The sequence below is a fragment of the Heloderma suspectum genome, chromosome 6, assembly GCF_057233095.1.
Source record: "Heloderma suspectum isolate Gila_16-S chromosome 6, 16-S_ref, whole genome shotgun sequence".
NCBI lineage: Eukaryota > Metazoa > Chordata > Lepidosauria > Squamata > Helodermatidae > Heloderma > Heloderma suspectum.
The window spans coordinates 47,376,908-47,400,741 of record NC_139463.1 but is presented as its reverse complement, the minus strand read 5'-3'; the positions used below and the strand labels follow the sequence as shown (position 1 = coordinate 47,400,741).

Genomic DNA, 23,834 nt, shown 5'->3' with positions numbered 1-23,834 from the left:
GGAAGGGGCCTACAAGGCCATCGAGTCCAACCCCCTGCTCAATGCAGGAATCCAAGTCAGAGCATCCCTGACAAATGGCTGTCCAGCCTCGTCTTAAAGGCCTCCAGTGTGGGAGAGCCCACCACCTCCCCAGGTAATTGGTTCCATTGCCGTATTGCTCTGACACTCAGGAAGTTTTTCCTGATGTTCAGCCGGAATCTGGCTTCCTGTAACTTGAGCCCATTATTCCGTGTCCTGCACTCTGGGATGATCAAGAAGAGATCCTGGCCTTCTTCTCTGTGACAACCTTTCAAGTACTTGAAGAGTGCTATCATATCTCCCCTCAGTCTTCTCTTCTCAAGGCTAAACATGCCCAGTTCTTTCAGTCTCTCTTCATAGGGCTTTGTTTCCAGTCCCCTGATCATCTTTGTTGCCCTCCTTTGAACCCTCTCCAGCTTGTCTGCATCCTTCTTAAAGTGTGGTGCCCAGAACTGGACACAGTACTCCAGATGAGGCCTAACCAGTGCTGAGTAGAGGGGAACTAGTACTTCCCGGGATTTGGAAGCGATGCTTCTATTAATGCAGCCCAAAATAGCATTTGCCTTTTTTGCAGCCACATCACATTGTTGGCTCATATTCAGCTTGTGATCGACGACAATTCCAAGATCCTTCTCGCTCGTAGTGTGGTTGAGCCACGTATCCCCCATCTTGTAACTGTGCATTTGGTTTCTTTTTCCTAGGTGCAGAACTTGGCATTTGTCCCTATTAAATGCCATTCTGTTGTTTTCTGCCCAGCACTCCAGTCTATCCAGATCACTTTGAATTTTGTTTCTGTCTTCCAAAGTATTAGCTATCCCTCCCAATTTTGTGTCATCTGCAAATTTGATCAGCATTCCCTGCACCTCCTCCTCCAAGTCATTAATAAAAATGTTGAAGAGCACTGGGCCCAGGACTGAGCCCTGCGGTACCCCGCTCGTTACCTCTCCCCAGCTTGAGAAGGTCCCATTGATAAGCACTCTTTGAGTCCGATTCTGTAGCCAACTGTGGATCCACATGATCGTTGTTTCATCTAGCCCACTTCGAGCAAGTTTGCTCATCAGGATATCATGGGGCACTTTGTCGAAAGCTTTGCTGAAGTCGAGGTATATGATGTCTACAGCATTCCCACGGTCTACAAGGGAGGTGACTTGATCAAAAAATGAGATCAGATTTGTCTGGCAGGACTTGTTTTTGACAAATCCATGTTGGCTTCGAGTAATCACGGCATTGTTGTCAAGGTGCTTCCAGATGGATTGCTTTATGATCTGCTCCAGAATTTTCCCAGGGATTGATGTCAGACTGACTGGTCTGTAGTTCCCAGGTTCCTCCTTTTTACCCTTTTTGAAGATAGGGACAACGTTAGCCCTCCTCCAGTCATCTGGCACTTCCCCGGTCCTCCATGATTTCTCAAAGAGAATAGACAGCGGTTCTGAGAGTTCTTCTGCCAGTTCCTTTATTACTCTAGGATGCAGTTCATCTGGCCCTGGAGATTTGAACTCATTCAAAGTAATGAGGTGTTCCTTGACCATATGCCTGTCGATCTCAAGCTGCAATCCTGCCCCTTCAGCCTGTACTTCGCCTTTGCCAGGGGGGTCATAGACCCTCTTTTGGGAGAAGACTGAGCCAAAGTAGGAATTGAGCACCTCTGCCTTTTCTTTGTCATCTGTTATCATTTTGCCATCCTTATTTAATAGCTGAACAACCATTTCTTTCCTCTGCCTTTTACTATGCACGTAGCTGAAGAAAGCCTTTTTGTTGTTTTTAGCATCCCTCGCTAACCTCACCTCGTTCTCCGCTTTAGCCTTCCTGATGCCATCCCTGCAATTCTGTGCTACCTGCCTGTACTCTTCCTTTGTTACTTGGCCTTCTTTCCACTTCTTATATGTGTCCTTTTTTGTTTTCAGGTCATCCCTAAGCTTTTTGTGAAGCCACATTGGCTTCTTCTGTTGTCTTCCACCTTTTCTTCTTGTTGGAATTGTTTGTGATTGTGCCTTGAGAATTTCCTTTTTTAAAAGTTCCCACCCATCTTGGACTCCTTTTCTCGCTAGCATTGTTTGCCATGGGACCTTACTGATCATTGTTCTGAGTTTATTAAAATCAGCTTTCCTAAAATCCAGGGTACGCGTTTGAGTACACTCGGCTTTTGCTTCCCTTAGAACCAAGAACTCAAGTACAACATGGTCGCTTTCCCCCAGAGTTCCTGTAACTGCTACTTTATCCACTAAGTCATCTCTGTTGGTTAGGATCAAGTCAAGGATAGCCGATCCTCTAGTTCCTTCCTCTACTTTCTGTAGGAGGAAGTTATCCGCCACACAAGTCAGGAATTTCCTGGAGGGGCCATGTTTTGCAGAATTTGTCTCCCAACAAATATCGGGGAAATTGAAGTCCCCCATTACTACTACATCATGCTTCCTTAAAACATTGGCTATTTGCTTTTCAAAAGTTTCATCCTTGGCTTCTCCTTGATTGGGTGGCCGGTAGTAGACTCCGACCACCAGGTTCCTTTTATTCTTTGCTCCATTTATTTCAACCCAGATGCTCTCGATGGGGCTACCAAGCTCCTCCTCCTGTATTTCTGTGCAGAGATATGTATTTTTCACATACAGTGCAACCCCGCCTCCCTTTCTGTTCCTCCTGTTCTTTTTGAACAAGTTATATCCTTCAACTGCTGTATTCCAGTCATGAGAGTCATCCCACCAAGTCTCAGTTATACCTATCAAGTCATAATTTCCCTCCTGTATTAAGAGTTCAAGTTCATTCTGTTTGTTTCCCATACTCTGGGCATTAGTATATAGACATCGAAGACCATGTGCTTCATAGTCTGGCTTTCTTCCTACATGTGTCTGAAGACTATTATTGGGCGCTATCAGCGCTGTTCTCTCCATTGCAGTGCATGCGCCTACGTCCATTGTTACCCCCAACATTACATCTCCCTTCCCCGTAGGATTCAGTTTAAAGCCCTCCTGATGAAGTTCTTCATGCTGTGTCCAAACACATTCTTCCCAGCCTTTGTGAGGTGCAACCCATCCCTAGCCAACAGCCCATCTTCCAGGAAGTATAGCCCGTGGTCCCAGAATCCAAATCTCTCTCGTCGGCACCACCTTCGTAGCCAGTCATTCACCCGGAGTATTTTTCGTTCCCTTTCTATCCCTCTTCTAACTACTGGAAGGATGGATGAGAAAACTATCTGGGCCCCAAAGTTCTTGAGTTTCCTTCCCAAAGCTTCAAAGTCTGACGTGATCTCTTCGTAGCTCCGCTTGGCGGTATCATTTGTTCCCACATGGATGAGAAGAAAGGGATACCTGTCAGTGGGCTTTATGAGTGCAGGCAACCTTTCAGTCACGTCTCTAATCTGTCCTCCCGGGAGACAACATACCTGGCGAGTCCACGGGTCTTCGCGACATACTTGGGTCTCGATCCCACGCAGCAAGGAGTCTCCCACTACTACCACTCTTCTCTTCTTCTTCTTGTAGGCCTGGGTTTCATCGCCTCTGTTTGACTGACCTTTAGCCTCTTGCTCACTCTCATGCAGGTTCCCCTGTGATTCTTCCTCTGCAGGCTGTCCTCCAGTCTCATCTGCAAGTACCTGGAATCGGTTCCACAGCTCCACCGCTTCCACTGGTGCAGAGTGGCGTCTAGTTCTTCTTCTCCTAACTGTCACCGTTTTCCAAGGAGTATCCTCTACTCCATTTTTCTTCTCCTCAGCATTTCCCACTTCTGCCTCATCTTGCTGTTGCTCTTCAAGCTTCTGGTCTGCCCTTTGCTGCTGTAGTTCCCCCATTCTGTCCAAGAACTCTTCGTGTTCTCTTATTCCCCGGAGGGTTGACAGTCGCCGCTCCAGTCCACTTACTTTTTCCTCCAGCAGCGTGATCAACTTGCACTTGTTGCAGGTGTAGGCCATGTTGTTCTCAGGCAAGAAAACAAACATTGCACACACCTTGCAGGTCACCACCACTGGAGAGTCTTGTCCTTCCATAGCCCCTTTTCCCTTTTTGTGTCTAGCTTTGTGATTGTTCTAGACTAGCCTGTGCCTGCTCCTCTACTCAGTAGAGGTTAAAAGCAGAGTCCCACTGGTGTGGAAGTGTGTGTTACACACTTCCACAGTGTGTACACAGTATTAATTCTGTACACAGTACACAGTATTAAAACACAGTTCCACAGTATTAATTAGACATCATCTAATGGCAGGGTACCCAAGGAGAACTGCATAAGCTCTGGTGCATGATGATTCAGGCTTCAGAGCTGCTGGAGAGAGCAGAATCTTTACTTGTGGTAACTCCGCTCCTATGGTTCTGTCACCTAAAAAGCCTTCTGGAAAACACAGTCAAATGACTACATGGTTATAAACCTAAGCTGCATGGGAGAAAGAAACAAGGTCTACATTTTGTATGTTCAAGGCTCAGGGAAGGGAGTTCTTGGTGCAACCTAAAATTGGTTTTGCACCACCTAGCAGGTTCTAATCCAGGGGTTGGCAACTTGTGACCCTCCAGATGTTTTTGACTACAACTCCCATGATCTCTCACAATTGGCTATGCTGGCTAAGGCTGATGGGAGTTGTAGGCCAACTCATCTGGAAGGCCACAAGTTGTCCACCCCTGTCTAATCTGCCGAACATCTCCTACACTCCATCTTTAAAACCATTACAAACTGCAGATCACCAGATCTTCAAAATCTCCCAGCTTTCTCTCTCCCTCGTCCCCTATATTGTTTTGCTTAACATTTCACATAAAGAAAAGTTCTGGAGAACTCACACATTTGCTCACTACTTTTGGACATTTTAGTTGGTCCATAGAACCTCAGATTCCTCAAAGAAGGACATGAAGCCAACAGCCCTCCTGTGCTCTTGCAGGAAGGGAAGGACTACTCATGAATTGGAAGAAAGCTAAATGTTTATGCCCAAAGCTAACAGCTGCAGTTCTGGCTGACAGGCAAGTCTGAGAGGCTGACCACTTGCCAATCCAGAGGCTGACTGGCTGGCATACATGTTTGCATCCCCACTTGCAAATGCAGTTCACACTTGAGGTGAAGAAACATTACGCTGTTCACCAACAGGGAGAGAATTCCTCAGAAGGAATTTTGGGAAGCCTATATGACCATTTTAGCAGTTGTGAATCTGCCCACAGGTGTAAATAACTCAGTAAGCTAACATCGATATCATCTGAGTCTTTTCTAAATAGCAACTGGCAGCTACTCTGGTCATGCCAACTCGGGTGAAAGACTGATATTTTGAGACTTGAGGCACAATTTACACTTCTGACATCTCGAAGTGAGCTTTCATTATCCAGCCAACTTTGTTCATAAAATGAAAGGAAGTACTTCTTCTTTAAGGAAAGCCATGACACAGTGTAAATCTGTAAAGAATGTTAATCTCTCACTGCCGTACACACGTTTCTCTTAATTTTTACAACCTGATATTTAGTTGATGAGATAAATGAAGAGGACAATCAAATAGAACAAAAGTATTGTACATGTATAACTCTTTCAAAAAGTGAGGACTGATCTGGGGAGGGGCCAAAGCTTAGTGGTAGAGTGCATGCTTTGTATGCAAAAGGTTCCAAGTTTATTTTGTTGGATGCCTTTTAAAACAGAATGACGATATGCACATCCATTTTCTCTAATCCTCCAGTATTAATTTTGGGGACTGCAGCTCCACAGTCTGGCCACAAGGGTTTTATATAACTTGGCCTCATTCTAGAATCCACTTCACAACACGAAAGAATTTTGCTGGCCAGATGCGCAATGGGACATGCGATGAGGTCTGCCAATACAAAAGCCTTCAAGATTAATCTGGCTGCCCTTCCTTGGGCGAAGCACACACTGATTTAAAGGGAAGTTTGGCTCAGTTACTGCTTGACCACAACAGCTTGCCAGACATTCACGGTTAGCTCAGACTGTGCAGGAAATTTACTTTCTGGGCCAGAATCTAGGCCAATCTTCTGCCTAAATGCATAATGTACAAGAATATGATTGTACACATTGGGACCCAAAGTGGATAGGAGGGCAGGACAGAGGGATGGATGAGGGGTTTCACCTCTCCCTTTCACTCCCCATCCACCTATACACCCTGCTGTAGTTCTCCTCTGGCTGTCACACCCTACTGAAGCTAGGACTCTGTGGCTGCCTCTCAGAGGACCCAGCCACTGCTGCTGCTGGAAGACCAACTAAAACAGTTTCCAAATTAATAGTGCAAGCCTGTGCATGTCTACTCACTTGGACTTACTCCTAAGTGAGGGTGCATTCAGACAGAGGGCTCCTAGTGCTACCAGCCAAAAAGCATTCTGCAGCTATTCCATCTTTCCCTTCTTAAAAGATTTTTTTCCGAAAAAAGATGGAAGTACTGGTAGGAAAATATGGGACAATTACAAGTGAAAGTCATCATCTGGGCCCCCTATAAAATGGGGCAGGGCGATTGCACAAAAAAAGCCTTTTCTGGAAGCACCCTGTGTATAGGATTTAGGGCTGTGAGCATCAGCAAAACTTGAGCTCATCAAGGTTTTCTGAACACCACCTCAAAGCTCGTTCCAACTCAGTCATACCTAGATCAGAATGCAAGCAGGTGTTTCTTCTTCTATTCACATGAAAATGTGTGCATTTTTTGTGCATTTTCCCCCAAATGTACACATCAATTGTGTGATTTTTCAAAAGTATACATTCTTCATGCACATTTTCCAAACATATACATGTTGTCAAGTGCATCTTTTTGGTCTGCAAATCACATCATAAGCTCAGACATGTGTGGATTTCGATCGCGGATTGCATTTGAGTCCGCATTTGGGTCCAGGAAGTGCAAATTGGGTAAATTCTGCTCAGAAATGAACTGAACCAAATTTCTCAAACATCACTAAGAGGATTACAACCTAAAAGTACAATGTTAAAAAACTAGCAGCAAATGCCAAAGTCACCATTCAGTAAGACAAGTATCAAAATGCAATTTTGTTGGTTTTAGAAGATATCATCTTCTGCGTCTGTGTCCAAGATGCCTTAGACATCTTTATTTTGTACAAGTGTTGGTCTTTGAAGATCTGGCAGCAGGGCAGGTATGTTCTATTTAAATCCTCGGTTCAAAGGAGCAATAGCTTTTCCTTTCAAGAGTGGTTAATCGCATGCTTTTTAAATAAAACCAGACCTGAAAACACTGTATGGGTGGCCTTCGGGTGACCCTCACTTTAAAGTTAATGGGGAACTTTACAGCAGCCAAGCAGAGGCATTTAACACTGATGCTAGCACTACACTTGGGCACAATTTTACCAAAGGATGGATTTCTAAGTAAATATCTTACACAGTGTGTGCTGGAGATAATGACGGAGCTTGAGATGAAACTGAGGCCGTCGTTCATGCTGACCTGAAGAGCAGCTTCCCTAGAAAGAGGGAGAGGAAGGAGGAGGAGAAAAGTCATTACCTAAACTGGGAATGGACCCACAAACCCCGTAACTCTTGGAACTATAATACTGTAATAGTAACACTACTGTTTGTGTCAGGTGCAGATTCTCACTCTACATTTTGCATACGCTTAATGGCCTAGGGCAGCCGATGCCTTCTAGCTCTGAGCACAACCCATTTGCTTGGGCAGGGGCTGGAGAAAAGAATTTGGCAGTTTGAATGCAGGCTATGAACCAGGCACAAGCCCTTCTGGCTGGCATGGCAGAGCCACGGGGTGAGGCTCCAGGGGCATGTTGTGGTTTGGGGCACCTCCAGCTCGTGGGGGTCCCCATGTGGCCCAGCAGCTTCTCCCCCAGGCCCCACCTCCTCAGGCAGGGAAAGTCTCTGATTGCCCATTGCTGATCACCTATTGCTGAGATTTTCCCTGCTTGCCCCTGCCTGCTGCATTTAGACTTTCAAAAGCCTCCATTGGTGACAATGGACGTTTTTAAAAGCCTAATTGTTCTGTCTTGTCGCAAGAAAACTGACTCAGTGAAAGTTTCTGACCCATCACTTGGGGAGTGGAAAACAGCAGGGAGCTTGGTTCCAATCCTAGATTCAGAAAGGGAAAGTTCTGTACAAACTGCACATGTGCTTAGAATTTCTGCCTTCTCCAGACTTGGGTCTTTTTCAGATAATTCTCCAGACTTGGGTCTTTTTCAGATAATTCTCCAGACTTGCAGGTCTTTTTCAAATAATTTGGGATTTCACTGTGTGTGTGTGTGTGTATATATATGTAGCGCAACCCAGTGCTATAGATTAATTTAAGCAGCAGAACTGCTAACCACAGCTGAAGCTGGAGCGGGATTCCTACCCCAACCAACCTTCAAAGCAAAGACATGGATATAGATACATAGGCACATGGCAGGCAAGAAAAAAATCCCCCCACCAAATCTCAGTGAGAGTAGGAGTGCATGGACAAAATCATAATCAACACAAAACATAGAGAGAGCAAAAATACATAAATAAAAGTTAAAATTGGAAAAGCTGTTCTATTAAACAGCCCACATTCTAATAAACCTACATGCCAGCTTCTTGCAGTACAGGTGCGGGGCAGAGTAAATAGGTGTCCTCTACCACAAATGGTTTCTCATCTGGAAAGAGAAGTAGAGAGGGCGGCTTGAGCATATGCAATTTTGGCAGTGCAATGTTTGCAGGTGACTATTAGGGTAACAGCAATTTTATGTCTCTATTTTATGAAAGCATTTTCATACATTCTTCATGCAGTTTACATCAAATTAAAACAGTAATAAAAGAATAAAATACAAATTAAAATCAGTACATCCATAAAATAAAGAACGGGAGAGCAGTGGCTAATTTCCAAAAGCCACCTGAAGCCTGTACCAAAAGGGTTTTCACTTGTCTGCAGAAAGCCACCAGGGAGGAGGCCGAAAGAACTTCTCTTGGATCAGAATTTCACAGCATCGGGGCTATGGCAACTGCTAATGCAGCCTGGCCATGAGATGGGATTCTGAGCAAGGCTTTGTCAGAAGTCCTTAAGTGCCGGCACGGGGTAGGAACTTGTATGGGAGGAGGTGTTCTCTGAGACAATCAAGCCCAAGCTGCTTAGGGCTTTAAAGGTAAGAACCAGCACACTGAATCGTGCCTGGAAACCAGCCGGCAGCCGGTGCAGATGCTTCGGAACAGGATGCTGGTCTACACCTGTTAACAAGTGGAGTGGGCTGCTGCATTCTGCACCAGCTGAAGTTTCCAAACTGTCTTCAAAGGCAGCAGATAGAGTCCTTTGGCCCATTGAGCTCCCACACAGCTTACAATAAAGTTGAGGATGTGGCCACACACACTTCTTCACATACTCATGTAAAAAGCAGTGTGGGTCTATGGGGGCCTTTAACTAGAAAGAAGTGCACACTATTTTCTTTCCTACTACATCATTCTTTTATTTATTTCATTATAGAAAAATCCATTACAGGACCATAAAATCCAATACAAAAAGATCATAACAAACATCCTCTTCTAATTATATCAATATTTATATGACCACAATGACTATTCCAATGAAGAAAAGTCATTCTTCCAATAAAGAATAAAACTATTCCATTTCTCTGCAGTATTAATTACATCTGAGTTTCCCATGCTTCTATTGACAGTTAACTTGGCAATTTCCGCAATATCCGAACACTTATTACTACTACTACTACTACTACTACTACTACTACTACTAATTACATTTCCATACTGCACCATAGCCAAAGCTCTCTGGGAGGTTTATAGAGATTAAAACATTAAAATACAATATACAAAGTTGAAAAGCCATTTACATAAAACACACAGACAATATACATATAGACAACATATAACTAAAAACAGCTTTGAACAGTCAGTCATAACCAAACACAGATCCAGGACTGATTAAATACTCGTCATGTGCTGCCAAATGCCTGAGAGAAGAGGAAGGTCTTAACCTGACACTGAAAAGATAACAATGTTGACGCCAAGCAGGCCTCGTCGGGGAGATCATTCCACAGTTGGGGGGCCACCACTGAGAAGGCTCTCTCCCTCATTGCCACCTTCCGAGCTTCCCTTAATCAACCATTCCCAGTCGGAGGGGGCCACAACGTTCTTCCAGTTTTTGGACCAATTTTGCAGCAAATAATAAATTCATAGTCAGTAATTTCTGAATGTAAGCAATATCAAGATCAATAACATTAAACAAAACTAACAAAGGGATAAGCTGAAATTCCTGCTCATAATCTGAGATGCACAAAATTTGCTGCCAGTAATTCTGGACAGACTGACAGTTGCACCACGCATGATAAAGGTCTGCTTGTGATGTACTACATTTCCAACAACTAAACTTGTTCTCTGAGTAAATCCGGTTCAGTCATGCCAGTGCTAGATGCCATCGAAAAAGCAGCTTATACTTAGTTTCCCTGATAGTTAAACATAGAAAGGATGGCTTTATGGCTTGAATTATACTTAGCCAATTATTATTAGTAAATACCATCCTTTCTCTTTCCTTTGAAGCTTAAAGTTATGGTGGTTTTTACTCAGGCCACAAACAATGGCATAATATTTTGCTAATAACCCTTTGAGTTCTTGACTAATTAACAGCTGCTCTGCTGTGGTCAGGCTCCTAAGTGCACATATCGGGTCCAATACTTTAAAGGCTATTTTCTTAACGGGGGAATCCCACCCTACTCCACCCAACCTTTAGCACTGAGTCTAGACATCACAACAGCCTTCCTCTCCCCATGGACCTTCAGATGTTGCTGCATTCCAACTCCCATCAGCCCCAGCCAACACGGCCAACAGCCAGGGATGAGCTTGGGTCCAACAACATCTGGAGGGCCACAGGTTCTCCATCCCTGTTTTAGGGGGTGGAGACAGAAGACAACATTTTGCTGAAGGGGCCGCTTGTTGCCATCATCGCAAACATTTGTTATCCCGTTTTTCCTCCAAGGAGCTCTGGATGGCATAGATCGTCCTCTCTTTCCAGCTTAAACACACAACAGCCCTGGAAGGTAGGTTAAGGCATGGCTTGCCCAAGACCCCCCAGTGAGCTACACGGCTGGGTGAGGATTTGAACCCAGGCATTGCCAGTCCATCCAGCACTCCAACACTATGTCACGCGGACTGGAAGCTTTTGATGCAGCTACTTCTTTTTCTGCCAGTGCTGCTGCTGCATATCTATATTGTGTCAGAGCTGCAGCCTACTGGGCACCAGAAGCCTCCAAGCCACCCTGTAATTAAAGGCACTCGAGCCCTAGGATGGCTAGTGAGGCTTCACTTGAATGCCTTGCAGAACCCATGCAGGGCTCGGGAACTGCATGCATTTCCTTAGAGTTGGCCAGACAGCAAATGCCACAGGAATTCCCTCTCTGAACACAAGATTCGACATTTTTTGCCAAATCCAACCCCGATCAATGCAAAATGCGTCAGCATCATGCCTCCACTTAAACGGTTGTGAATGATAGTGCTGGATCCCTAATTATCACAGCGGGACTTTTTCCTCTCTGGGACAAACCTCAGCTGTGCTACCTGAGGGCTTTTCTTTAATTAAATCTGGGAGTCTCCACTCCAGTTTTTTTTTTTGCTCTGTTCCTTAGGAAAGGAGAGAGGCTTAATAGGGCAATGTTTCAAAGTCCTTCTTCTCTTCTCCCAAGAAAAGCTGACCGTTTAGCTAACCAGGTTTCAAAACTGGAAGAGGTGGATATTCCGCTTTTGCTTTCCACCACCCCCACTCTCGGCCACAGAAGACCTCCCACAAAAGCCTTTCAAAGAGTCTTACAGTAAGCAAATACAAAGATCATAAAACCATGATTTAACTTTCCAAACAAATGCAATTTAAAAATTCCTATACAATTAAAACTGCAGCAGTGGTCAAAGGAAACCCCAAGAAGTCTCAAAGGTCTGCCAGGCCAAAAGGGGTTTTAACAGCTTTCAAAAAGTAACCATATCTTGGGCCTGATGAGTCTCCTTAGGGAAGGCATTCCACACTGCAGGAGCCATTATCGAAAAAGTCCTCTTTCTAGGAGATGGTAATTTCACCACAGGGGTCTGGAGAATTCCTCTGCCTGTTGTTATAATATTCATTGAGAATGGGAGTAGGGAGGGGGAGTGGTTGGAAAGAGTAGTGGAGAGCAAGCCTCAAACAGTGGGAGAGGGAAGGAATGGAAGGAGTTAACCTTTGGCTTCTCCGTGTGGAAATGCTTGTCTCCTATCTGCACACCTTCTAATATGAATGGGGCCAGTTCTCTCCATTCTCCCTTTTCTTCTCTTCGAGGAACAGCTTTGAGCTGGCATGGATAGCCATGTCTACTCAGAAGTAAATCACATTTTTTTCAACTAGGTTAAACAGCAATTTAATATAAGTACTTGAATTCACTCCGACTTTTTTTCAATTTTTTTCCTGAGAAAGTCAGCAAGTTGTTTTGGGGTTCCTTCGTAAAAATAAATAAATCTCCACACAGCATTGTCACTTTACACTCATTCCTGCAATGCCCTTCACTTCTCCGCCTTTCCAGTTCTCTGGTACCGAGCTTTACTGATTCTAAGAGCTAATGGCCTCCAAATGACTTGTAACCCTGCCAGGACCACCACCACCACCACCATCATCATCATTGCTGCTGTGGCTGCTGCTGCTGGTCAGTCATTCATAATATCACTTTTCCGGAGAAGTGTTGTTGTGCACTTAGGGGTTGCCACTGGAGGGAGAGGGGTGGGAGGGAGGATGTTTGCAGTCTACTCGGAAGTAACTCCTGCAGTGCAAGCAGGTGAGGAGCTGAGTGGGGGGTGGAGCAGAGGGCTAAAAAAAGGCGATGCACAGGCACGCAGAGTTGTATTGATTTTGAGCGGATGGTTCCAATGTGCCGATATATGGGATCGTCCCCAACCCCCAGTCATTCTCAGGCTTCTCCACATTAATGTAAAACCCCGCTGCCTTACTGGGGCTTTCTGCTTCCAGATTCTTTGCAGGATTACGATCGGCTCCGTTACACAGGTGGACACAGACAACCATGTGGTTTGTATTGAAACCTTCTGTTTCGGCACTTTTCCTATGTTTTCCTTTAGACAGCACCATCTTGTGGCTGAAATATAGCACTACAGTGGCATTACACACTACCAATTCTGCGTATTTTTTTTAAAAACCTGATTTAGTCCAGTGTTTTTTACGCAGGATAAACCTAAAAAAGTGTGGGAGGGGCCCTGGATGTAGACGATGTCGTGTTATGACCCGCAAACTTCCGTGACTGGCCAATCATGAGCATGCAATAAATTGCTGCTGTAGAGAAGCTCCTCGTCCATTTCATTTGACTGAGCACAGAAAGGAGAACGGGGTAGAAGTAACTCGGTGCCTCCTATTGACTTAACAATGCATGGGAGTGTGGAGAGTAGGGGGTGGGGGCAACCCTGTCCATCCACACGTCCACAGCAATTTAATATAAGTACTTGAATTCACTCCGACTGCCCCTGAGAGAGGAGAAGCACGATCCCCTCCATGCTTCTCCTGCCCTGCGTTGGATAGGCGGTAGCCTCCGAATTCAGAGGTGGCCGCCTATCCCCATAGGATTGTGCCCTTAATGAATTGGACAACTAAAAATAAGTCATTCATCCAGTTTTGAATTCTGACCTAGGACTAAACAGATTCAGGGCTGAATCCTGGTTCCAATACCAATGTCAGGTCTTAAGGCATGTGTGAACTCTGCCTCTGAGCAGGCAAACAGAACTTCCCCCAAAATATTTGCTAAGCAAAAACCCTGTTCACGCATTCACCAAAAACCCCTGGAGGGAGGAGTGGGGCCATGTGCACTACCGGCTCCATCCTGACCCCCAATGGCTGCAGCTTCAGACCATCGTGCTTTGAACTGGGAGGTCTAAAGGGGGGACCTTCGCTCATTCAGCTGAACACATGTAGAATCTCCATGCAATCAGGAGCCCCACCCATGCAGGGTTCCTGATCATGCAGAGGATGCGAAGTGTGTTCAGCTGAATGTGTGAAGATACCCCGTCAGGCCTTCCACTCTATGTGCGAAGGTCTGAGGTTGCAGCCAGGGCTGGGTGATGAGAACACTGAGGGCAGGACTAGCACACCCGGCCCTGTTCCTCCCTCCATGCGTTCTGAGAACCTATACAGGCAGATGCCTGACCAGGACTAAAGACATTGTTCTTTCCCTCCTATAAACTTCCAAGCCCTCTGAGGACGTCATCTAGGTCATTCTCACAGGGTTGGCCCAAGACATTTGCTACCTGAGACTAAGGATAAGATGACACACACTCCTTCACCATTTCATGTACAGAAGCTGACTGGACTGGATTCTTACTTTAACACTGGCAAGTGGACAGTGTCCTCTACCACAGGCTAGATTGGGAATACAGGGCAGGCCTTGGGGCTAGCAAGAAGGAAGCTTTGCTGCCACTAGGGCACTGGCTCAGGAGGATGAAAATGGCTGTGGGGTTCAGGAGTAACAGCTTGGGAGGCTGCTACTGCCCCTCAGCATTTGCTGCCTGAGGATTGCAGCCAGCATTGGCTGCTGCCTCATTCTGCTTAATGGTAGGGCCAACCCTGTTGCCAACATCCCTATAAGATCTTCCCATGACAGCCTTCTGGGGGGCATGGCAGACAGACTGCATCCAGGCCTCCATTTTGGTTGTTGTTTATTCATTCAGTTGCTTCCGACTCTTCGTGACTTCATGGACCAGCCCATGCCAGAGCTTCCTGTCAGCTGTTGCCACCCCCAGCTCCCCCAAGGTCGAGTCCATCACCTCCAGAATGTCATCCATCCATCTTGCCCTTGATCAGCCCCTCTTCCTTTTGCCTTCCCCTTTCCCTAGCATCAGCATCTTCTCCAGGGTATCCCGTCTTCTCATTATGTGGCCAAAGTATTTCAGTTTTGCCTTCCATATCACTCCCTCAAGTGAGCAGTCTGCCTTTATTTCCTGGAGGATGGACTGGTTTGATCTTCTTGCAGTCCAAGGCACTCTCAGAATTTTCCTCCAGCACCACAGTTCAAAAGCATCTATCTTCCTTTGCTCAGCCTTCCTTATGGTCCAGCTCTCGCAGCCATAGGTTACTACGGGGAATACCATTGCTTTAACTATGCAGACCATTTTGGAGGGGTCCCTAAAAGACCATTTCTGATTGTGAAGAGCTTGTCAGCTGCCATTCGTTTAAATCAAAATTCCATTGGTACAGGAAAACTCTGGCAAGCTGTGCAATTACCTTGGGTTGAACAGGAAGGATCAGAATATCTTTTTAACCTGTTGTCCTTGACAATCTTATGTGATTTTTTTGGACAATCCAGAAGAGCAGCTTTAATCCCACTACAGTCCAGAAGTCTGCTTTTCATTTCCTCTGAGTTAGTCCTACATGGTCCTTCGTTAGATTCAGCGTTTGCGTTGCTCGATGCGATTATGCAGGAACCTAAAGCATCTTGGAGTAAACAGTGCCGGGGACCAGATGAGGACCAGCTGGGCTGAAGTCTGGACTAGCCTGATGGTTCCATTTCTAGACACGAGTAACCGCCTTTTAGCAAAGTGTCTCCAGTTTGTGCTTTGTTTCAGGAAAACCTCAGGGAGACATAATGTCTGATGGCTGCTTTTGCAACTGTCTTTTTAGTTTCCTTCATCTGCAATAGTTTTCCTAATACATTTATGAATAATACTAACACTTAGCACAGGCTTGTAAACAAATGACTAGTCTACAATGTGTGGTAGTTTTTTGTTTTTGTTTTTTTACTAGTCCACCTCCTCACCACTTCCACCCTATGCTAATAATTTCTGACATAAAACGGTGAAACACGTCTGAATTTTTGCACAACTTCCCTGCCTAGTCGCCTGGAAGGAAGTCTCACTCACCCCATGGGACTGATCAACTACTTGCAAGCATGGCTTTGGATGTAGTACTTTAGAAGAGTGTTCAAAGCACGTAATACACATTATCTCAGTAATCATTACAACAACCTTGTGGGGTAGTTCAGTATTCCCAGTCTGAAGCTTTGCAGGGGGTCGGTGGGAGCTGAGAGTTAGTGGTTTGCATATGGCTACCAGATGAGGCTTGGCCGTAGGAGCACAAGGTAGCCATCATAATCCCACCATGGCCCTCGTGCCAAGCATGGCAGGGGGCATCAGTATGGCTTCTTCACTGTGCCTCGTCCATACCCTGCAGATTCTTTTGGATATGCATTACAAACAGCAAATACTTGCTTAACACCAACTGCCTTCCCCCCGCTAACAAGCCCATCTCCCCCCACCCCCTAACATTTTGATGGTATAGGCCCCAATATACGACTAGAGTCCAGCAAAAAAATAAAAATTAACCACCACCACCCCCAGCCTCTATGGAACTCAAGAAGCTTTCCAGAAATCTCCACCTGCTCCTGATCTTGTCCAGGCATTCAGTAGTAATTCTAGGGTTATCTCAGTATTGTAGCATCAGAGACATTGTAAATGGCTCACTGCCTCCTCTGTGGTTAGTTCAGAAGGGCTGAGATCACTCCAGGAGATGGCAAAGCTAGCGCAGCTTTCTAGCAATGGCAATGGTTCTGAGAGCATGAGGAGCCCTGGTTCATTTATTTTTATGGGCCCACCAAAAAACAAACAAACCATAAAATGCTCGCATTGGTTTAGGAAAGCAACATAAAACTTCTTTCTGACATTTCTGCACGTAATTTGCTCATTATAAGATATAGGATTTTGTGGTAACATAGAATATTCTGACCTCTTTATTCTTTCTGGATCAAAAGGAGTTGCAACTTCTCCTTATTATATTTTGCTCAGTTTTGCAAATACACAATAAAAGCACAATCCTGAGTAGGAATACTTCCTTTACACTGTTTGACACCGGATCTGTGCATACAGAGAGGAAACACAGTTGCTCCAGATTAACCCAACAAATGCCTGGATGTGTGATGTATTTCTACCAGGAGAAGCTTCAGAACAAACAGATGAGCATTCAGGGTGCTGCAGATACGTGGAATTTTGCACTCCAGATGTGAAAACCACTTATGGCATCTAGTCTGAAAACATTATTGTCAATCCACAAAACTGGATTGTGGGTTGCAATTAAGACAACTGCAGATTAAAAATATGCATACAGTGTGCAATTGCGGTACAGAGCTGCACTGGGAAAACCACTACGTGTGATGTGTTCTGAGCATGTGATGCCATTGTGTCAGGGGGGAGGAGCCATCATCATCACCCAAACCCGCTTCTCCAGATGGGACTGGGCCCTTTGTCACCACACAGGGTACAACAGAACCACCAGCCCTGTGAGTAGGAGGAAAAGTCAGTGAGGTGAACTGTTGTCATCTCCTCCTTTTTGAACAGGCTACTTAAAGACCATATATACTTCTTTTCACTGTTTTAAAAATCTGTTATTGTTCTTATTGATCTTATGTACAGCAAGTCACAGGAGCTTTGCTGGCTGAAGAGTGTAGTAAAAATGTTTAAAATACCTAAATAAAATACCTGCAGAAATAAAGGGGCAGGTTTCAAAGCTACCCTTCTTTCCATTATTGTTCTACATGCAACCTTCCCCAGCCTGATGCCCTCTAGTTGTGTTGGACTACAACTCCTATCATCCCCAGCCAACATTGCCAGTGGGAGTTGAGGGGCGCTGATGATGGGAGTTGCAGTCCAACATATCTAGAAGACACCAGATTGGGGAAAGCTGTTCTACAGAATGGAAATGAAGACTGAGAGGTGTGATTTGCCCAAGCTTAGTGAACCCATAGAAGAGCAGGGTTCCTGATTCCAGGATTCTGAATTATGTATGTCTCAGAGCTTTTCTACACAAGGCTCTTAATCAGCTGTTAATACACTGTAGCTACTTTCAGTGTTGTCACAGAAATGAGAACTGAGCACTATGTGAAGAGTGTTTCCTTTCCTGCTTTTCCACTACATAACCTCTAGGTGGGATTGTGGTATAGCAGAAGAGTGCAATTACACAAGTAGAAACAGCGCTTTCTTTCACTTTCACAATTAAATGCCGCACTTTCCCTGCTCTAAAAAAACTCGCCGAAAGTGCTGTTTACAAACAGAAGTGAAACTGGAGGGTCATGGTGTCATTGAAAGAACCAGTAAACAATTGTGAATAGGGAATGACAAGAACACAATAAATGCCTTATGCAGAAAAGCTCTCAGTCACAGAGTCTTCCTGGCTTAGACTCAGATGAGTTGGTCTCATTTATCAATGTAATGACTCAAGATCTTGTGTTTCTACTTTCTGAGAATATTTCGTAAGATGCCTGTTTTTCTTCCCCACGTTAAATGTGCATTCTGGCCTCCCAAGGGAACAAAGGTGGTGGGGGGGGGGGTCCATTTTTGCTTGGTAAAATGCTTTTGCTGCATCACAAACATTAACTGCTCCCCACCCCCTGGTACAAACAAAACATTAGTTTGCCTAATTCTGTCTGAGTCCTTCCTAGAAAACAATGTTGTGAAACAAAAACATGTTTCCGAAGCTGGGATACCAGATTCAAAAAGTAATAGAGAAGAGTGGGGATACGACAGATTTGGTCTTGAAGACCTGGGGGCTTGTGCTTACTGCAACCCAGTGCCCTGGTCACAAGCCTGATTAACCCAGGGCTCCCCTGCAGGATACTTTAGCTCCTCTTTTCCCCATCCCCATTGCTCTCCTGCACCTCCTTTCCATGCTTCTTACTGCAACCCCCACACCTCTTCTGCCCCTCTGCTATGGTCCCTTCCCCCTTCCAGATAGGCCTGTCCCGATTCCACCTCCACCAGTACTTTAGGATGGATCCTTCCTTCCCCCCTTGCTAGAGCAGCAGCCACTGGTCAAGTGTAAGGCCTTGGCCAACATCAGAGGCAAGGTCTGGCTGAGGAATTTGAACTGCAAATTCTAGTATGAACTGTCCTCCTGATCCAAACCTGCCAAACTAATATCCAAATCAGGACATAAATTCTCCACCAGCTTTCACAGGGCCCGAATGTTATGATGCAGTCCTCAGCTCAAAATAAACATTTTTTAAAAAGTTTTAAAATGTATATTTTGAGGGAAAATGCATTTAGAAATGTACATTTTGAGAGAAAATGTATTTAAAATAAATATTTACACACATACACATTTAAATGCAAACTTTCATGCAGATTTTTTTTAAAAAAAGGATAATGAGGAGGATAATGTAAGCTGCCTTGAGTTCCTTGCGAGAGGGAGAAAGGCGGGGTATAAATGCAATAAATAAATAAATAAATAAATAAATAAATAAATAAAATCACAGACTTGTGCAGAAATGGGACAGAACTGACTTAGGGAGGAAGAAATGCAAAAGTGACACAGAAGGGAAAGAGACTGAAATAGAAAGTGGAAGGAGATGCAAGGGCAGAGAGGCAGGCAGATGTGCACAGACACCACTACTCCCCCTCCAATGAGTCCATTATGGACCACACAGAAAGTAGTCTCAGAAGCTACAACATTCCAGTACTGGCAACCTAACATACGAATATAAGAACTTAAGAAGAGCCCTGCTGGTTCAGACCAAAGGTCCATCTTTGGTCCACCAAGACCTCCACCAGAGTTCTGTTCACACAGTGGCCAAACAGCTGCCCATGGGAAACCCACGAGTAGGACATGAGTGCAATAGCACCCTCCCACTCGCAACTGGTGTGCATATGCCTGCTGAATCTGGATGTAGCATATAGCCACCATGACTAGTAGCCACCGATAGCCTTCTCCTCCATGAATTTGTCTTATCCCCTTCTAAAGCCATACAAATGGGTGGCCATCACTACATCTTGTGGTAGCAAATTCCATAGTTTAACTATGTACTGTGTGAGGAAGGACTTCCTTTTATCTGTTCGGAATCTCCTACTAATCAGCTTCATGAGATGACCCCAGGGTCTAGTATTATGACAGAGGGAGAAAAATGTCTCCCTATCCACATTCTCCACACCATCCATAATTTTGTAGACCTCTACCATGTTTCCCCTTCCCCGCCTGTTTTGTAATCAGGCCCAGATGCTGTAACCTTTCCTCATAGGGGAACTGCCCCACCCCTTTGATCATTTGGGTTGCCCTTTTCTACACCTTTTCTATACCTTTTCCAAGGATCTACAATATCCTTTTTGAGGTACAGTGACCAGAACTGTACACTGTATTTCAAGTGTGATCACACCATGGATTTGTCTAAGGGCAGCATGATATTGGAAGTTTTATTTTCGATCCTTTTTGCTGTGTCTGAAGCTAGAGTGCATGTGCTCCACATGGCTTTGGGGAGCATTATGGGTGAAGATTGGGAGGGGTTAAATGAAACAGCCCACTATTTGTGGGCAATCCTTTGCTTAGAACTCTCTTCTGTCAGTAGAAACTCGCCGCTTGCCTGTGTGAACCCTCAAAAGCAAGCCAGATTACGCAAACACTTCAGGATTATTTTTCCCCCGCAGGAGAAGGCACTTAAAACAACAGCCTTCTCCCACAGACTCTCTGCTCTATGGCTGGTTTTTCTTTCCATATTTCAGTCGATTTGGGGGTTTGAGCTTTGCATTTTTCCATTTCAACTGCTTCCTTGCCAGTGGATCTTCAGTCCCTAATATAAGGCAAGCAGCCTGCGAAGGATACCTTGGAAATCTTCACACCATCCAGAAATGTTTGCTTCGTCTGGCACAGATATTTTTCCGACTCTAGCTACAGCAGCAGCATGGAACCTTCCCTTCCACAAAAGAGCTCCTTTCTAAAAACTGAAACCCATTTTGTGCGGAAGCAAGAAGGGGGGGGGGGAGAGAGAGAGAGAGAGAGAGAGAGAGAGACCGGTGCATTCTCTGAGCCAGAAAAATTGCCTGCTAGAGAGCCCAACAAATGAGAAATGAGTGTTTTGCTAATGCTGTAATGAAAACCATACTGAAATGATGCCATAATATCTCTGCTTTGCATAGAAGCATCGTGTATACTCAGAGAGCCAAAGCTACTTACGACAGCGTTTGCTGGATGGTTGCGGGTTGGGGGAGTAGGTGCTGGGGAGGATGAATAATACAGACAGTGGTATCACAGGGTTAGCTATTTGTACAGACAGTGAAAGAGGCTGGGGAGGGGGGACGACTTCTCTCTAATGGGTTCTTCTGCCATGCTTAGGTTTATAAATTGACAGCATATGCTTTGCCTTGAGCAAGACTTTGGATACAATTCCATGTGGAAGAAAGAAGGTGGACCCAGTTCTGGCTGGAAAGCCACTGTGGAAATGGGATAACTAATAGACCTGAGTCAAGCCAGGGTGTTTCCTAGACAGGGGCAATTCCACTACTCTTGGCCCAGCAGTATTCAATACCTTCATCCATGACTAGGATGAATGAAGAAACTGGAAGAACAATTCCGGGGGTTAAGGCAGGGGTGGGCAGAAGGTGGATCGGGGTCTTGCAACAGATTTTTTGGTGATTTGCTGTAGATCAGCAAGGCTCTCCAACTCCCATTTGTTTAACAATAACACTTCAAGGTCTAAATTAGAGTGTTAGAATCCCTGATTTGTAGTAACTCAGATTTGTATTTGTGTACTCAGATCATCCCCGTATATGGCTCATGGTGTTCAGCAGGTAACAGACTCTGCTACTCCTTTGTGCCTGGCTCCTGTTGGTGGATCTCAGGGTTCTAGTAAGCAATAGAGTAGATCCCACAAGCATGAAGTCTGCCCTCCCTTGGGTTACGGGACCTTGGTCTTGCACCCTGGTCTCCAGGAGCCAGGAGGGAAATCAGTTTGCATGCCATGATTCCACACAAGGACAGAAAAGCCAGAGAATGTGGTATTGGCCATGGGGATTTAGCTTCCTAAAAATCTCACCTTTCTTTTCCCCCCCTTTATTTAAAGAGAGAGCAGGTTTCTAGCCCTAATGGTCACAAAGATAAGACTGAAAGCATATGGGCAATGCCTTACTCAGAAGCCAGAAGAAATGTTGAATTAGGTTTCAAGTGAACCTCAGTGTCCTAGATAGATGGGGGAGTATGGGAGGTTCCTGGGGAGCCATTAAGAAAAGGTACATTTGGACTGAACATACTTAAGGGTGCTTTCAGAACAACCCAGCTACTCCAGAATTGTCACATATGTCTCTACCCTCCGCCTTGAGCAATCTGTCTTTCTCTTTCTTTCTCTCATGCCTGTAATTTTAAATGCTAAAAGTTTTGTTTTACTTTTATTTATTTAAAACAGCTTTCCTCAACCTGATGCCCTCCAGATGTGTTACAGTACAACACACCTGGAGGGCACCAGATTGGGGAAGTATGTTTTAAAAGATTTATAAACTGCTCTTCAGCAGAGTTTCCAGACTGGTGTACAAAAACAAGATAAAATACACAAAGAAAAGGGTGCTGATCTCCCTTACCAATAACCGTAATTCAGTGTACATATAACTCATGGGGCATTTTAAAAAAATGTCACCATTTCCCCTTACCTCTCTGCACTAACCTATGCATGAGAAATACTGTCTCCCTTTGATTTAATCAGAGGCTGGGAGGCTTCACCAAATGAAGCAACCAGCACTATACAGCCTATATAAGGCTCCCATCAGTTCCTAATTGACTTAACTCTGCTTTTTAAACCTGCTGCAGCCAAGAGTAACACCATCACTTCAAGAATGCAGGAATGGATCTGGTGCATCAAGTTTAATACTATCCAAGGGGTCAAAGGCACCACTGCTGGAATCTGGCATAGCTTGAAAGCAACACAATACAAAACTGTACTATTTTGCACCAGGAAGAAACTTAGTCCAGTATCTTCACAAAAAACATATTGCCTTTCTAGGGAAAAACCTTCACGACAAATATATCAACATCTTTCTAGGGAAAACCCCATCACTATCTATCTATCTATTTGACTTGTCCACCTAGAGTGCCATTTTTGGTAGAAAGGGGGGTGCTTCATACTGAGAGAATTAAACAGCACCCTAGTAAGGTACACTGCCCTTTCCTACTCTAAATTATGGACTGAGATTTATATTCCTTTTGCCATATATTCATATCATATTTTATATTCAAGGCCTGTGATCTCTTGAGCTGGCTCTCCTGGATCTGTCCTAAATGCCAGACGTTTCTAGTTTTCCTGTCAGAAAAAGGCAGAGAGGCATGCTGAATCTGGAGTTTTGCTCAGGTAGCCACAGCCAATTGTTAGTTATTATGAAAGCTAACTTCAGCAGGACATTAATTTTATTATTTATTTTAGTATCACATTCCTTTTTTCTTCTTCACAAAGTGAACTCAAAGCAGTTTAGAGGATAAAACAATACAAAGCATAAAGCAAATCCAATGTAGAATTGCAAATCTAAGAAAACACTCCAACTAAAAGCCTTTTGGTTTTTAAATGCATGTTTTGGCCAGGCATATTAAGGAATAATATGTCAAGGCCAGGTAAATCTCTTTTGGAGGGCAAACTGGGTGACATTACTGAGATACCGTTTGCTAAGGATATATGGCCATTTTTGCGAACCAAAGCTTTCCTTTGGTTGCATGCAGTGATCACTAGTACGTTTGGGGGGAACAATGGTCTAGTTCAGATGAAACAATCTTGTCTTAATGGTTTATTAACCCAAGAACACGCATCATGGATGCCACTCCCCTCACACACCAGCTTTCACACTTCTATCATTTGTTGAAACCACAGTTTCCTGTTGCATTTGACCCTGGAGACAATGGTGTAATCTCAGTTTGTTAACCAGAAAAGCCACTCTGCAAGAGCCATAGGAGTGCCATCCAGTGCCATCTCCAGTTTCCACTGCCCCAAAGGTATATTTCTGGGCTTTGGGGATGAGGCAGGGGGTAGGCACTTTCAAAACTTTATGAGCATTTGCACTTAATACCCTTGACTTTTTGCAAGCATACAACTGGACGAGCAATGGGATGCTCATGCATCCAGAACAAGATGTTGTAGTTTGTTTTGTAATTATATTTTCTCTATCTATTGTTCTTTGTCATTGCCTGGTCTGTGGAATTGCTATGTCTT

The 23,834-nt window shown here is 44.6% G+C and overlaps 1 protein-coding gene across 1 annotated transcript in view; it reads right to left on the bottom strand.

Moving 5' to 3' along the window:
- Positions 1 to 23,834, bottom strand: part of ANTXR1 (ANTXR cell adhesion molecule 1) — a 217,767-nt gene that overhangs the window by 102,475 nt on the left and 91,458 nt on the right. Inside the window, exons 11-12 of the mRNA XM_084804206.1 lie at positions 8,462 to 8,531; positions 7,298 to 7,376 (exon numbers count right to left, since the gene is read on the bottom strand). Coding sequence (XP_084660332.1) covers positions 7,298 to 7,376; positions 8,462 to 8,531 — 149 coding nt within the window. The remainder of the gene's footprint in view (positions 1 to 7,297; positions 7,377 to 8,461; positions 8,532 to 23,834) is intronic.